At 41.7% G+C, this 16,628-nt stretch overlaps 1 protein-coding gene across 3 annotated transcripts in view; it reads left to right on the forward strand.

The window, feature by feature from the left end:
• LOC137629532 (NAD kinase 2, mitochondrial-like) overlaps positions 1-16,628 on the forward strand; it is a 144,858-nt gene that overhangs the window by 55,927 nt on the left and 72,303 nt on the right. For all 3 annotated transcript variants that reach the window (XM_068360940.1, XM_068360939.1, XM_068360938.1), the window contains 4 exons: positions 10,739-11,014; positions 12,046-12,158; positions 14,262-14,367; positions 16,214-16,319. In XM_068360940.1, the coding sequence (XP_068217041.1) occupies positions 10,739-11,014; positions 12,046-12,158; positions 14,262-14,367; positions 16,214-16,319 (601 nt within the window). The remainder of the gene's footprint in view (positions 1-10,738; positions 11,015-12,045; positions 12,159-14,261; positions 14,368-16,213; positions 16,320-16,628) is intronic.

Raw genomic sequence — 16,628 nt, forward strand, 5'->3', positions numbered from 1 at the left:
AAATTCCATTTGTACGCAAACCTCCTCTAGCGACTTCCCCCATCGACCTCTCTCCCAGGTACCGAGAGGAGTCAAAGAGACAAGCCCTGAACCTAGAAGTGTCTCTTTTGCTAGAGAAGGGAGCGGTGGTGAAAGTCTCGGACCTTCAATCACCGGGGTTTTACAACCGTCTCTTCCTAGTACCGAAGAAGACAGGAGGTTGGAGACCGGTGCTAGACGTCAGTGCACTCAACGTCTTTGTTACGAAGACAAAGTTCACCATGGAGACCACGAAATCAGTCTTAGCAGCGGTCAGAAAGGTAGACTGGATGGTCTCTCTCGACCTAAGAGACGCATACTTCCACATCCCCATACACCCAGATTCCCAACCGTTTCTGAGGTTTGTTTTCAACAATGTGGTATACCAGTTTCGGGCCCTGTGCTTTGGCCTAAGTCCTGCTCCTCTCGTGTTTACGAGGCTTATGAGGAATGTAGCAAAATTCCTCCATTTATCGGGTATCCGAGCCTCCCTGTACTTGGACGACTGGCTTCTCAGAGCCTCGTCCAGTCATCGCTGTCTGCAGGATCTTCATTGGACATTGGATCTGACCAAGGAATTGGGACTTTTGGTCAACCTAGAAAAGTCCCAGCGGATTCCATCCCAAACTATACTGTATTTAGGGATGGAGATTCGCAGTCCAGTTTTTCGGGCTTTTCCGTCTGCCCCCCGAATAGAGCAAGCCCTGCTCAAAGTCCAACTGATGTTGAAGAGAGAACGATGCTCAGTCAGGAATTGGATGAGTCTAGTAGGAACTCTATCATCCCTGGAGCAGTTTGTCTCGCTAGGAAGGCTACACCTTCGACCTCTCCAGTTCCATCTAGCCTTTCACTGGAAAAAGGACAAGACGTTAGAGACGGTCTCAATCCCGATCTCCGAACCAGTAAAGGCATGCCTGAATTGGTGGAACGACAATATCAGTCTGAGAGAGGGACTTTCCCTAGCAGTTCAGAACCCAAACCACGTACTATTCTCAGACGCGTCGGATTTGGGTTGGGGTGCGACCCTGGACGGTCGGGAATGCTCAGGTCTGTGGACCTCAAGTCAGAGGAGCATGCACATCAACGGCAAGGAGCTTTTGGCAGTCCACCTGGCCTTGATGAACTTCGAGAGTCTCCTTCGAAACAAAGTGGTAGAGATCAACTCCGACAATACCACAGCCTTGGCATACATTTCCAAGCAAGGAGGCTCCCACTCCCTGACGCTGTACGAGATCGCAAGGGACCTGCTCATTTGGTCAAGAGATCGAGGCATCTCCCTGTTAACGAGGTTTATCCAGGGCAACTTGAACGTCTTAGCAGACTGCCTCAGTCGGAGGGGTCAGGTAATTCCTACGGAATGGACCCTCCACAAGGACGTGTGCAAGAGTCTTTGGGCGACTTGGGGTCAACCCACCATAGACCTCTTTGCAACCTCGATGACCAAGAGACTTCCAATCTATTGCTCTCCAGTCCCAGACCCAGCAGCAATACACATAGACGAATTTCTTCTAGATTGGTCTCATCTGGACCTATATGCATTCCCACCATTCAAGATTGTCAACAAGGTACTGCAGAAGTTCGCCTCTCAAGAAGGGACAAGGTTGACGTTAGTTGCTCCCCTCTGGCCCGCGAGAGAATGGTTCACCGAGGTACTTCGATGGCTGGTAGACTTTCCAAGGAGTCTTCCTCTAAGAGTAGATCTGTTACGTCAGCCCCACGTAAAGAATGTACACTAAAGCCTCCCTGCTCTTCGTCTGACTGCCTTCAGACTATCGAAAGACTCTCTAGAGCTCGAGGCTTTTCGAAGGAGGCAGCCAGTGCGATTGCAAGAGCGAGGAGAGCTTCTACCATTAGAGTATACCAGTCGAAGTGGGAAGTCTTCCGAGACTGGTGCAAGTCAGCATCTGTATCCTCGTCCAGTACCTCTGTAGCCCAGATCGCTGATTTTCTCTTACACCTGAGAAAAGTTCGCTCCCTTTCAGCTACCACGATCAAGGGCTACAGGAGCATGTTGGCTTCGGTCTTTCGGCATAGAGGCTTAGATCTTTCCAACAATAAAGACCTACAAGATCTCCTTAAGTCTTTTGAAACCTCTAAGGAACGTTGTTTGGCAACTCCTGGATGGAACTTAGACGTGGTCCTAAGGTTCCTCATGTCAGACAGGTTTGAGCCATTACATTCAGCCTCCCTGAAGGATCTCACTCTCAAGACACTTTTCCTAGTGTGCTTGGCCTCGGCTAAAAGAGTCAGTGAACTGCATGCCTTCAGTAAGAACATCGGCTTTTCTACAGAAAAAGCCACTTGTTCTCTTCAACTTGGTTTCCTGGCCAAAAATGAACTGCCTTCTCGTCCTTGGCCTAAATCTTTTGATATTCCTTGTTTATCAGAGATCGTAGGCAACGAACTGGAAAGAGTGCTATGTCCTGTTAGAGCTCTTAAGTTCTATTTAGCTCGTACTAAGTCATTACGAGGTAAATCTGAGGCATTATGGTGCTCAGTCAAGAAACCATCATTGCCTATGTCAAAGAATGCTTTGTCATATTTTATCAGATTTTTAATACGAGAAGCTCATTCCCACTTGAATGAGGAAGACCGATCTTTGCTTAAGGTTAAGACGCACGAAATTAGAGCTATAGCAACCTCCGTGGCCTTCAAGCAAAATAGATCTCTGCAAAGTATCATGGACGCGACTTTTTGGAGAAGCAAGTCAGTGTTCGCGTCATTTTACTTGAAAGATGTCCAGACTCTTTACGAGGACTGCTACACACTGGGTCCATTCGTTGCAGCGAGTGCAGTAGTGGGTGAGGGTTCTACCACTACACTTCCCTAATTCCAATATCCTTTTTAATCTGTCTCTTGAAATGTTTTTAATATTGTTTTTTATGGGTTGTACGGAAGGCTAAGAAGCCTTTCGCATCCTGGTTGATTTGGCGGGTGGTCAAAGTCATTTCTTGAGAGCGCCCAGATTAGGGGTTTGATGAGGTCCTGTTAGTATGGGTTGCAACCCTTCATACTTCAGCTCCTGGGAGTCCTTCAGCATCCTAAGAGGATCGCTGGGCTTCGTGAGGAAGACAGACTTACAAGGCAGAGTAATCGTCTAAGTCAACTTCCTTACCAGGTACCTATATATTCTGGTTTTGTTATATTGATAACTGTCAAAAACTCTTAGCATATACGCTGTAAACTTAATTAACTCTGGTCTCTACCCACCGCCTTGGGTGTGAATCAGCTATTATATATTCACCGGCTAAGTTAAATATTTAAAAATGATATTTTAATTATAAAATAAATTTTTGAATATACTTACCCGGTGAATATATAAATTAAAGGCCCTCCCTTCCTCCCCAATAGAGACGCAGCGGGACGAGAAGAATTGAAGGGTTTGTTTACATGCAAGAGTGGTATCTGGCCGATAGTTGGCGCTGGTGGGCACACCCGCAACCTTCATAGCGATCGCTCGCGAGTTTTTGAGTGTGTTTTCTGTCGAGCCGCTGAGCAGCAGCTATTATATATTCACCGGGTAAGTATATTCAAAAATTTATTTTATAATTAAAATATTTTTATGTAGTTCCCTCGGTGATCCTCTTCGGAGTTCCTCCCTAGGGAATTTTCTGTTATATAATTTATTTTATTTTTCCTCAGTTAGCTATGCAGTTTTCTTCGTTCGACTAAGAGTGCTGATGAAGCAGAGCTGTTCTGTTCATGCCTGGGGAATGTGGTGTCACTGCCGTCCCTCAGAGGATGTCGTCATGGGCATCATCCCTTCTCTTAGAAGTACGCCGTGACAACATGACCAGCACTTCAGATCATCTTAGAACGCTAACCAGGATGTTCGCCTCCAGGGCTTGGACAACTTTCCCTTCCAAGGGAAAGCTTCCTCCACAGGTGTGAGGTTGTTTCTCCTTTCCTAGGGAGAACTTTCTACATCTTCATAAATTCATTGTCGCTGACTGCTGTTGCTGCCTTCCGTAGACTACTCTCCCCCCTTGCTGAGTCTCTCTTCCTTCAATGGCGGAGCATAGTCTTAGGCAAATCTCTCCTACGAAGTGTTCACCTCTCTCGTTCGGGAGAGGGGCCACTCATAGACTCCTCTTCAGAGGATCGCTACTGTTGAAGCTCAGCTTGCTGATCCACCAGCCCTCATTGTCGTCATCCCTTCTCTCAAAAGTACGCCCGTGGCAACACATGATCAGCACTTCATCTTCGAGGAAGGTTATTTCCCCCTTCCGAGGGAGAACTCCCTGCATCATAATCACTTCACAGACTCCAACTGCTGTTGCTGTCTTCACCTAGATCACACTCCCCTCCCCCTTGCTGAGTCTCTCTTCCTTCAGGGGCGGAGCATAGTCTTAGGCAAGTCTCTCCTGAAGTGATCACCTCTCTCACGAGAGGGGCCACTTATAGAGACTCCTCTTCGGAGGATCGCTACTGCTAAGGTTAGCTTGCTGGCCCACCGGCCCTCATGGGCGTCATCAGTTCCTGATCGTACTACCAGCAGACCTACTGGCGCAACCTTGCGCTGCAGCTTAGTCCATGGACTTCGGTCCTGGACTCTTCTATGGACCTTTCACTGTCGCCTTCGTTGGATGTTCACCCTTCCAAAGGGCACATCCCAGTTCCTGATCGTCCTGCCAGCTGACCTGCCGACCTACCAGCGCAACCTTACGCTGCAGTTAGTCCTTGGACTTCGGTCCTGGACTCTTCCGTGGACCTTTCACGGTCGCCATCAATGGATGTTTACCCTTCCAAAGGGCTCATCCCAATTTCTGGTTGTCCTGCCAGCTGATCTGCCGACCTACCAGCGCTACCTTACGCTACAGTTAGTCCTTGGACTCTTCTTTGGATCGTTCCTGCACCTGCGCGCCAGTGTTTTCCTACGCGCCCCCGCTCATGCGCTCCATTGCTTCTGCGCGCGCGCGCGCTGGCGCCAACAGTCTTCTGCCTGCGCGCCAGTAGTCTTCCACGCTTGTCCGTCAGCAGTCTTTAGCGCGCGAGCGCCAGCAATCTTCTGCGCTCGTGCGTCAGCAGTCTTTAGCGCGCCAGCCCTCTTATGTGCGCGTGCCCATGCACCCACCCTTGTGCAACCAGTCACGCGCTTCTGCACATTCTAGGGAGACTGCACAAAACCCTACACAGTGCCTTACTGTGCGCCAGCACTAGCCTGCGCTCTCGTTTCCAGCACCCTCCTGCTCACTTGCGCTCGCCAATGCGCCAACTCTTCACAAAAAGCCAGCGCTTGCCTGTTCGCCAGCGCTCTTCCGTGCTCTCCTGCCCTCTCAGACCAGCGCTCTCCTGCGCAGTTGCAGTCTCAGATCCAATGCGCTAGCTCTTGCCAAAGAGCCAGTGCTCGCAGATCCAATGCTCGCCAATGCGCCAGCTCTTGCTAAAGAGCCAGCGCTCTTCTGCACATTCACCGAGAACTGCGCTTCAGCAGAAACTGAGCACCAGCATCATCCTGTGTGCCATCGTTCCAGTACTCAACTACACACTCGCGCAATAGACAAAAAAGAATAAAACATTTTGGACAGGTCACTATTGCCCCATTCCTCTCCCCGAAAACGCATAACATGGCTCCCGGGAAAAGAGGAAAGAGGCTTCACAGAAGGATTCAAGATCCCGAAGATTCCATCTTCCAATGGGAATCAAAACGGGGAATCCTTAGTCCGTGTCTCTTCTGAAGTTTTTTTTTTCTTGACAGACCACTGTCAGCAAACAAGAAAGCATCAACAGACTGATCTCTAGATCACTGTTTGCTGATGGCTAGTTCACGGTTTGCTGATCGCTAGCTCGCCGATCGCCAATTGCTAGCTCAGCTCTGATCATTGACCTCTAGTCCCTCTAATGACTAATGACCTCCAGTTGCTAGCGTGCCAATCACCAATTGCTAGTCAATAACCAGTCATCAGCTTGCTGATCACTAGATCACTGGTGGGCAGCTCATCTTTCTTCGATCATCGAACTCAGCTCGCTGATCTCTGACCAGCCCATCGTCAGTTTGCTGATCTCTGACCAACCAGGAGGGACCATAGTCAGCTTGCGGATCTCTGACCAACGAGGAGGGACCATAGTAGTCAGCTTGCTGATCTTTAGCTCACCGATCACTGGTTCGTGATCGATCGCTGATCATCAATGGGTTACTATCACCAACTGACTATCATTAAACCATTCTGCTGTCTCTCAGGGCTCTCAAAGCAGATTACCAACTCATTTATCGCCAACCTACCTTGGCTGACTGACCAGACAGCCTTCATCTGCCTGTCAGTTACCATCCTCGGTTCATAGACCGCCGATTCACCGATCATCGGCAATTCGACTGCAGTTTGTGACTCGCACTTACTAGTCAACCTCTGCCTGTAGTTCCCTAGATCAGAAGGTATACAACACACTTCTCGCTACTGGCCATTCGCCATCGCACTAAAGTGATCAGCAAACGATCGACAACCCTCATTAGCAGCTTGTCGACAGGGGACTACTTGCGAGCACTCTCCAACTGCATAGTAACCATGATACCCGACCGTTAACTATTTATTAATATTCGCCGGACTGATTCTATTCTAAGGAATAGCATCAATCCCATCAGGGCGCATGGTAGGGTTAAGCATTGCTTTCCTTCTGTCAGTTAAAGGAAATCTCTCTCAGGGAAGAATCCTTACACAGGGTATTGCATCCTATCTTTTATGCCACGAGTCAAGACCCCAGCGTCTACAATCTCCCATGCGAAAGGATCTGCAAGGAGCTGTCCCTTTGGGTTGATGTCCACACCATGTTGGAGTTTGGACAAGGGCTAAGACCTCAGGTCTTCATTTGCCTACTGGACCTAAAGGACTCATACTTCCAGGCCCAAACCATCCATCTAGGAAGGTTGGAAGATTCAGTCTAGACAAACAAGAAACACCAGTTCAGGGCACTGTGCTTCTGTCTCTCCACTACACCCATCCTGGTCTCACAGGATCGGCTTCTGTCTCCTCCGTTTCGGGACGACTGACTGACCTTAGCAGACTCAGTGGTAACCTTGCATTAGCACCGGAACTTCTGAAGTCTTTTTATCAAGATCCAGTGATCAAGGTAAACCTCTGGAAGTCTTCCCTACTTCCCTCCCAGAAGACTGGTGTATCTGGGAATGATTCTAGACAACAATCTCAACAAAACTTTCTCCAAAAGAGAACTCCCATCCCAGAGTGACTTGAGTCCGATTGGAATCAGGCCCTTGATCCCCTAGACATTCTAACCCCCATGGGACCAGAAGTTTGGACGAACCTCAAGGGATGGGTGTCAGTCGAGAATCTACAGAGTGGTATAACCTTCTCATCATTCCCCACCCCTTAGGATTTGATGCTGTGCTTAGAACACATCAAAAGAAGAGAGGAGGGACCATAGTGCTGCACCACACGACCTCAGCCCTCTGGACAGAGTCCGTTAGGAGATGAAGGCCAACTTTCCGGTCCTTCAGCAGCCTCATCGGTTCCTAACAGACCGCTCAGTGATGTGATGGGCGACAATACCACACACCACATAAAGGCTCACATCGACAAGAAGGAAGGAACTTGCTCGCAGCCTCTTCCCATCTAAAAGTATAAACACTAAGATGGGCCAAAGTCCGTTCGGTGCCACTATCAGCCCGCTTCACTCCAGACTAGAGGAATGTGCTCGCCGACAATCTGTGCACAGCATCTCAGATAAGGTATACCAAATGGTCTTTGGATCACCTTGTAGCCGACAAAGTCCCGACTTTACGGGGTCCTCCAACTAGGGACCTGTTCGCAACACCCCTGAACCTCAGGCTGCCGTTGCTTCCCAGCCCTAGACCCAAAGCCTTTTATGGCAAAAAACAGGCCAACAACGGTGGGTACAACAATGATGTTTACGTCTCGTCCCTGTTTTGTCGGGTGAAGGGTACTCAAGAAGGCTAGAACATCAGTCAGCCTCTCAAGGATTCTCATAGCTCTGCTATAGCATTACGCAGAACAGTTTCCAAACCCTCTGCAGCTCCTGATAGAGTCTCCAAGGGAACCCTCTCCACATCACAGACAACTCACTTCGACATATACCACAAGCTATAGCTTGGCTGTGATTGTACGCCTGGAGACTACCGAGTACCTCTTCTCCCACAGAGGCTTTTCGCAGTAAGTTGCAAAAAGGTTGTCTAGATACTGTATCAGGAATTCCTCAGCATCAGTCTACCAGGTAGTATAATATCTTTTGTGGTTGGTGTCATGGGAAAGTGTCTCTCTCCACTCGATACCTTTATTCCAGCAATAGTGGAATCCTCGAGTATATGCAAGAGGAAAAGACCCCCTTTTCAGGTTCAACAGGTAAAGACGATCACTCAACCTTGATCTTTCACCTTCAAACTGAAAGGAAGGGACATCCTCTCATCGCTAGACCTTTCCTAACTCATACGGACTTACAACTTGCCTTTCTTCAGTCGGAATTGAGACCTTCCTCTCGGAACATGGTTCAAATTCTCCGGTCTCTTCACGTGGTTTAAGAAGACACTGTTCCTACACACTCTGACAGCAGCCATACGAGTCAAGGAACTTCATGGTCTCTCTTTCGACATCGCCCATTAATGAGAAGGGCGAAAGGCAATGTTCAGTTTCGTCCCCGAGTATGTCACCAGACACAGTCTCCAGAGGTGACGGATCCTACACAAGTCTCCACTCGGTAACGGACGATCCAGATCATCCGTTACTGTACCCAGGGTTTAGGTATGAGACTCTACCTTAAGAGAATGGCAACAGCCCACCCGGGTCCTTTCTCTTGTCATCAGCACTGGGAGAGACTAAAGGAGGATCACCAAAACATCATCTCAACCCCTGGCCCTTTTAAGCAGATTACTCTGTGACGTAGGTTTTACAAGAAAGGATGTGAATGCTCCAGGTGATTTTCACAACCTTTCTCCTGCAAGACGTGACCCACAGGAACTCCATGCGATCTCTATCAGTCTGGTGGTGGCTGCACAACAGCTGGACAAGTAGCAGAAAGTTGAGGGCACTGTTACCCAGTTTTAGTAGTGCGTGAATGAAAAGATTTGACTGGCTCTTATTGTTTTCTTCATCCTATCCTCTCGTGGGGAAAGCAGCATCCTGGGTTCTCTGCATAAGCTGACCTCAAACCACTGCAGGTGAACCATACTCCCTTGTGTACCTAGTATTAAGCTAATACTGTTGCGTCCCCATACTCTGGCGAGGTGGTATTATGAAAGTCTTGGTTACATCAGTTTTATCCTACAATAGACAGTCACACTTCTACATACCTCAACACACAGCTTTCATAGGCCGCGGACCTTGCGTAGCAAGGTTTTAGCGAGGGCAGGGACTCCTTATTTTTGAGTACTGATATACTCAGATAAGGAGCCCGTAGGTAAAGCCAAAAGCCAGATTGGCAAGGATGTCCACCCTTCCTAATGGGTGAGTTACCCCTAATAGATAGCGTGGTTTGTATTCCAGTTACGGAACAAATGACACATTCGTAGATAATTTGTATTTTTCCTAACTATACAAACCTTAGCTATTTATACAAACTTGCCCGCCAGCCCTATCCCCCTTGAAGTCCTACCTCCAAGCAAAGTGAGCTAAATCACAGGTGTGTGAGGGGGAATGGTAGCAAGCTACCCCCCGTATCCCCCGCTAGCTACCGTTGTGGGTAGTTAACCCCCGCTAAATTTTAATGGCTCGTCATTTCAGCTGCGCCGAAAGTATAACACCTAATAAATAGCTAAGGTTTGTATAGTTAGAAAAAATACAAATTATTATGAATTTGTCATATTTTACCCAGTACTAACATTTCCATTGTTAGTTGTGAAAAGAAATCAATTGTGTATTTTGTATGTCAATATGTCATTGCTGCTTTGTCCAATGTATAATTTAGACTCTTGTATTAGGTTGCATGTTTTATTTAAGTAAGTATTAGCCATCATTCATTGTGCTATACATTTTACCAATGTAACTTGGTGGACACTCAAAACTAGAGGGCTAGTAGTGGGTTTGTGTGACAAGCTCTCCTATCTTTTACTTTGGGAACTACTCTTTCACTAAATAATCACCAGAGTCTGACAACTAGAAACTGTCATTCTACGTTTATCGGGTTCTGGGTTGACATCTCATTTGCCAGTGCTATTTTCATTAGAGAATCTTTTCATCATGTTTAGGGCTTTACAAGCAGATTATGGGTCTGCACCCAAATTTCTCCTATAATAAGATTGTGTGCAGTTTGAAATAAGTCTTGTATGTACAGATCTAAGCTTGTCTTGCATAAAATATGCTTTGCCTGTTAAGGAAAAGATTTTATGAGTACAGTACTGTACTGTATATATTTTTCAAGTATAGGCATTTTCCAGATATAACAGTATTTGATATATTGAACATAGGTTTAAAAAGAGACAAGAATGAATGAAGAGATCACAGCATGCTTCACTGGCAAAACCAAGTAGGTAGCCTTAGTCTTGAATCTATTTGCCAGATTACATGAAGAGGGAAACTTTTGTCTGTCCGGAACCTGATTATCTAGAGAGTCAAGTTCTGTACTGTCGACCAAAAGACAATTTTTCTTGAATTGAGAATGGAGTGTATAGTAAATTTTAATACCACAAATATGGGTTGAATTATAAGTATTGAGTTTATATGAAAAGGTTATTTATAAAATTGGATTTTATGTATTTATAGCCCTCAGTACTTTATATGTATTATTTTTTTAACATAATACTACTTGTGTCCATCAGGGTGTAGAAAATACTGTCAACAGTGTATTCACAGCAGCAGGGATTGAAACAAAAGTTGTGTATCGCTTTGACTATTCAGATCCAAATATAGAATGGGCTGATGCAATTGTTACGACTGGAGGTGATGGAACTTTTCTATTAGCAGCTTCAAGAGTACTAGATAGGAACAAACCTCTCATTGGTTTCAATTCTGATCCTATGAGATCAAAAGGAAAGTTGTGTCTTCCGCAGAAATACTCAGTAGATGTCAGAGAAGCCATTGACAAGTTACTCAAGGTATGATAACTTTTACTAACAAAATCTTTTTATTTGTTCTTATGCAAATGCTAACCTTATGTCTTTTGAATAGGAGATGAATTATGTTTATATTATATTTATAAAGTATGTAGCTATTTGTGTTAGAAAATTATGTATTAATTCTATTATTGATGACAATTGTTGCTTTAACTTTAGATCAGAGTTTAGAATTTTGTAATTATCTTCTGATTCAGGGTACTTAGTAGTTGTTTTTAGGCAGGGTGGGTATACATCTAAAAGCACATAGGCCCTGTAATAATGATAGTGTACATTGTAGTATCATCAGTGAACAAACTTTCAATATGATTATGATCCCTATCAAGTCGATTGTACTGTACTTTTTATTTTCCATATTGATTTTCCTCTTATCCAATTGATTTTTACTTCCTGCATTACTATAATGATTTTTTTTCTGGATTTTGTGTTATTCAAAAGTCACAGTTGTGATGGGTTTTTTTATGTATTAACTCTAACTTGTTTATTGGCATTACCTGTGTAGTGCCATAGCCTCTGTATTGGGGTAGAGTTGTCTTGCTTGAAGGTACTGAAAGAACTATTTTAATGCTGTTCATGTTTTTAAAATATTTCACTTTAATTGTTCATTACTTTTCTTATTTATTTATTTCCTTTCCTCACTGGGCTATTTTTCCCTGTTGAAGCCCTTGAGCTTATAGCATCCTGCTTTTCCATTCAGTTCAGGGTTGTAGCTTAGATAGTTGTAATAATAATAATGCTAGCCTATGTTCTTTCTTTCTTATTTCATCTGTACACGCTCCTATAGGTGCTTGAATGTCTTCACAAATCAATATTGTTATTTACTGATTTGCTGAAATAAGTAATTTTTGTGTTCTAATTTTAAATCCCCTTGCTATTTTCATCAAATATTCAAACTTTGTGTAAGGAGATACAGTAGCTAAACCTTTTGGTTGTTGATTATAAAGGACTCAATTTTGATTCTTTAATGTTAATTCCATGATCCTTTGATACATTTTAGTTTTATTTCTTTTAAGGGAAAATTTCGTTGGACATTCAGAAGTAGAATTCGGGTGACGTTGATCGGAGAAAACATTTACAAACCTCCTGTGGAGCTTCATGATCAACAGTTGTTACATCCAGAATACAGGTAATGTGAGTTTCTGATTATGTTTCATTGAGAAATACTTTACAGCTATGTGTATTGTACAATTCTCCATTCTTACATTGGTAAGGAGTGCAGCTTGGCCCAATTACAAGTTATTAAGGGGTTACTTCAAACTCTATACTGTGTACTTTTTTTTGTCTCAACCGATTGTTTTTTCATTCAAAAAATTTTGAAAAAAAAAATTGTTAACCAAAAATTTAAAAGAGAAAATTTTAATATAATTTTAATTTTTTCATAAAGATTTATCAATGTATAGAAGATATATTTCATATGGAAGCTTTTTGATTTAAAAACAAATGCCTTTCCAGAATGTAGGCAATAAAATTTCCTATGTTTTCATGTTTGATTGACAAAAATCTGTCAATATTAAAAAAGAAAAAAGTACTGTAGATGCAAATTTTCTCTGAAAATTTAAATGTTTTGAGAATATTGGCTTCAAATTTTTTTGTAGAGAGTGATTGAATTGACTTTATTCTCTCTCTCTCTCTCTCTCTCTCTCTCTCTCTCTCTCTCTCTCTCTCTCTCTCTCTCTCTCTCTCTCTCTCTCTCTCTATAATATATATATATATATATATATATGTGTGTGTGTGTGTGTGTGTATATGTATGTATGTGTATATATATATATATATATATATATATATATATATATATATATATATAGGGTAGATTACAAGGGAACTGAACACATTGCCAAACAAAACATGATGCAACTGATTGAGTTTAGTTGAAACTCCATTTACTGCAATAAGTTTAAGTGAACCATAGTAGCGAATGGAGGAGAAATACAATTCAGTATACCCACTCAGTGTTCTGCTTCACAATCTAGTTATCTTATTGAGCAACTAAGAGTGCTGAAAGCAAGGGTTTAGCATTAGAAGAGTCTTGGGTATTAGAGAAATTGAGGTTCTGTGTGAAGCTTTCGAATCTGTAAAGCACAGCGAACTTACTGAACTTTCACTAAAAGAAACAAACACTTTGAACACTTACACTAGACTTAGGGGATTAGGTTAGATTGGCAATGGAGCAGGTAGAACCAGAGTTAGCCTTGTAAGAGAGGATTTGTTGGACCTCTGAACTTAGGAAAGGAAGTCAGTGATGTTAGTTGTAAGAGAGGATTCACTGGACTTCTGAACTTAGGAAAGGAAGTCAGCAATGTTAAGAGCTTATGAAGCTCATCCATCGTTATTGAAAGTTAGCTGATAATGTGAATTGTCTAAAGGTGGAGACTTTTCATTATTGTTGTCATCCCCACTACAATCAACTAGCCAAGCCTTTATTAGCTTTTCCCCTGTACTAACGGCAAGTTCCCTTTTAGTGCTTTGCACTGTAAACTTAGTTGGCAGCCACTGAAACACAATTTCACAACATAGTTAAATACCTTGAGGGAAACACACTTATAATAGTTATTTAAATCATAACAATATTTCCCCTGACATGATACATTAAGGTATTGCAGACAATAAACTTCCAGAAACAATTCCTGTACACATTCCACGCAGTAATGGCTAAGAAAATCCTGGGACAACATCTTGAGAACAGCAATCTGGAGAAGGTCTGATTAGTTCCACATGGCAGAAGAAACTAATGAGACAATAGACTGGAGCATCAGATATCACATACCGCTAGAATGTTCCTTCCTTTCCTAAGGGCATGTGTTTACTGTATTGAAGGTTTAAAGGCCGCTCATGAATGGCAGAGGCAAAGGACAGTGACATTGCCCTATCATGCAGGACAGTGCCCTAGATACTGACCAAATATACATATGATCACCGTCAGAGCCCCCTCTCCACCCCAGCTAGGACCAAGGAGGGCCCGCCAATGGCTGCTGATGAATCAGCAGATAGACCTATAGGCTCCTTAGCCCACAAGGATGGTGAGGTTGTAGCAACCAAAGGAAATAACGAGTTTAAGCGGGACTCAAACCCCAGTCTTACGTTCACCAGTCAGGGACGTTACTTTAAAATTTTATGGATAAAGGTCTATTAAATCAAGCTTCTGGAGTGGCAAAATGAACATCAGGTGAGTATAGAAATAAGAAATTATTGTAAGATTCTATTTTATTATTAAATTTTTGTATTTATAGATATCTGGACATAGATATGCAGCTTCGTACAATGGAAAAGGAAGTTCCACCTTGCTCTGAATCAGGTCTTGCAAGAAGAGTCCTTCCAGTCTTAGCACTAAATGAGGTAAATTATCTTCCTCTTTTTATTTTGAATACCCTGTACATATATTAAAGTACTTACAATACATTCCCCATGATATTTTGTATTTTAAATTGCATGTCCAGATTTTTATTTTAGATTTCACATTACAAATAAAATGAATCATTCTTAGTTACTTGTGAATTCAGAATAATGGGAATTTTTAGTAGTACTCATTATACAACAAAGCTCAGTTTTCTGAGCAAGACATTCCGATTTTTAAGGATGCATTATGAGTTTAATTTCATTCTAGGGATAACAAATGAAATGTGGTGGTCATATTTCAAACTTCCTGGGTAAACATTACTTTAGAAGTGACGAGAAACTAAATACCTGTATTATGGCTAAAGTTTTAGTGCAGTTTCTGGTGAGATCTTGGTAATATGAATGAGCTTATACTGTAATTTTTAACAGTGTAAAAACCACTTTATTAGTGGTATGGTCATCTTTATTTTGGAATCCTAAAATTTTAAAACTAAAGATAGTTAAAATTCCGTCCTGTAGAATTTCCCTCAAATGTTTCATCCACTTGTTGGATGATATTGATTTAATATGCTGGCTGAGTTTTATAAATGCTATACATGAATGCAGTACTTTATATATTATGCTTAAAAGACTGATTTTCTAATTTATAAATTCCTTAATTTTCTTACTCTTTGCATGACAAATTAAACTAATTTAAGTAATTTAGCATATTAGAACCTCTCATTGTGTGGGGTGATCTTTTCTCTTTTAAATTCCACTTATTCCTTAGCACTTCTATTTACAAGATACCTGTAATTATTCCCTTTTAACTAACCCCCTTTTTTGTTTCATATCATCTGTGGTTTATAATCTTTAGGTTGAAATTATATACTTTCATGCTTTACTCATTGTTGTGAAATCTTTTAATTCACTGCTTGAAAATATTGGTATGTTTTTTTTTTTTTTTTTGTAATTTGCATTACTCGTATAGTGATATTCAGAAACCTGTTACTTTTAAGTAACCTTTTTGGTAGTAAAAACTCTTAGATGGTTTTGTCCCTCTTCAAAAAAGAGAAAAGGATATTATTGTCCTCTACAGTGCAGTAGTGCCTATTGCATATGGCCTTGAGTATTATAAAGGAAACTAATACCGCACTGTGACTTAAGATTACTTATCAGTTTCAATATATGTTTACACTTCTTTGACATCTGCTCCTTCAGTTTTTATTCAGGATTCTTCTTCTTTAAATGTTATTGAAGTATTGCTAGGTTCATTCTTAGTGCAACTCATGCACCATCTATGGCCAAGCTTTACCTCAATGTTGTTCATGTTTGACTGAATCGTTACTCAGTGCTGCTATAAGTCCTCTTGCTGATGCTTCCACAGCTAGTGCTATTTATACTGAAATTGGAGTACATAAAAAACAACAGGCAATGTTTAATTAGTTCTCTTCAAAGGTCCCCTGCAAAAGGTGTGAATGGAAGGTCATGTCTGAGGTCATTATCCTAAAGTGGACTAGCTGTGACTGATGATGATGGTGATTGGGATGACATAAATATATATATATATATATATATATATATATATATATATATATATATATATATATATATATATATATATATATATATATATATATATAGTATATGTATATATATACATACATGCATATATATATATATATATATATATATATATATATATATATATATATATATGTATATGTGTATATATATAAACATGTATGTACTTAATTTATTTATTATAATATTTTAATGTATATCTTGAAATGAAACAAAAAATATTAAATGAAAGTATTAACTTGAAGGTTAATAGAATTGTTATTGTTATAACTTTTCTTTTCAGGTTTTTATCGGGGAGTGTGTTTCTGCCCGTGTTTCCTACATGGAATTATGTTTTGATGGGAGTAAAGGCATCAAACAAAAATGCTCAGGACTCATTGCTAGTACAGGTATTTATAAAATAGATTATACTGTTCTTATATTGAGAGGGAACCTCTTATTTCACATCGTATTGCATGATGTTGAAACGGAAAGGTTAAAGAATACCGGTAATAAATGTGTTTGGTCCCTACTGTGAAAATTTTTGGGAATTAGACTATTATGATTATTACATTATTATAACAATCATGTATTTGATCATAAACATATTGATTTTAATGATTCCTATTAAAAATTTATATACTCTTCCCTTTTTGAGAGAAAAAATAGAACATCGCATAAGTAGAAATAATGATCTCTTGCATAGCAAAGTAGTCCCC

The sequence above is a fragment of the Palaemon carinicauda genome, chromosome 37 (assembly GCF_036898095.1).
Source record: "Palaemon carinicauda isolate YSFRI2023 chromosome 37, ASM3689809v2, whole genome shotgun sequence".
NCBI lineage: Eukaryota > Metazoa > Arthropoda > Malacostraca > Decapoda > Palaemonidae > Palaemon > Palaemon carinicauda.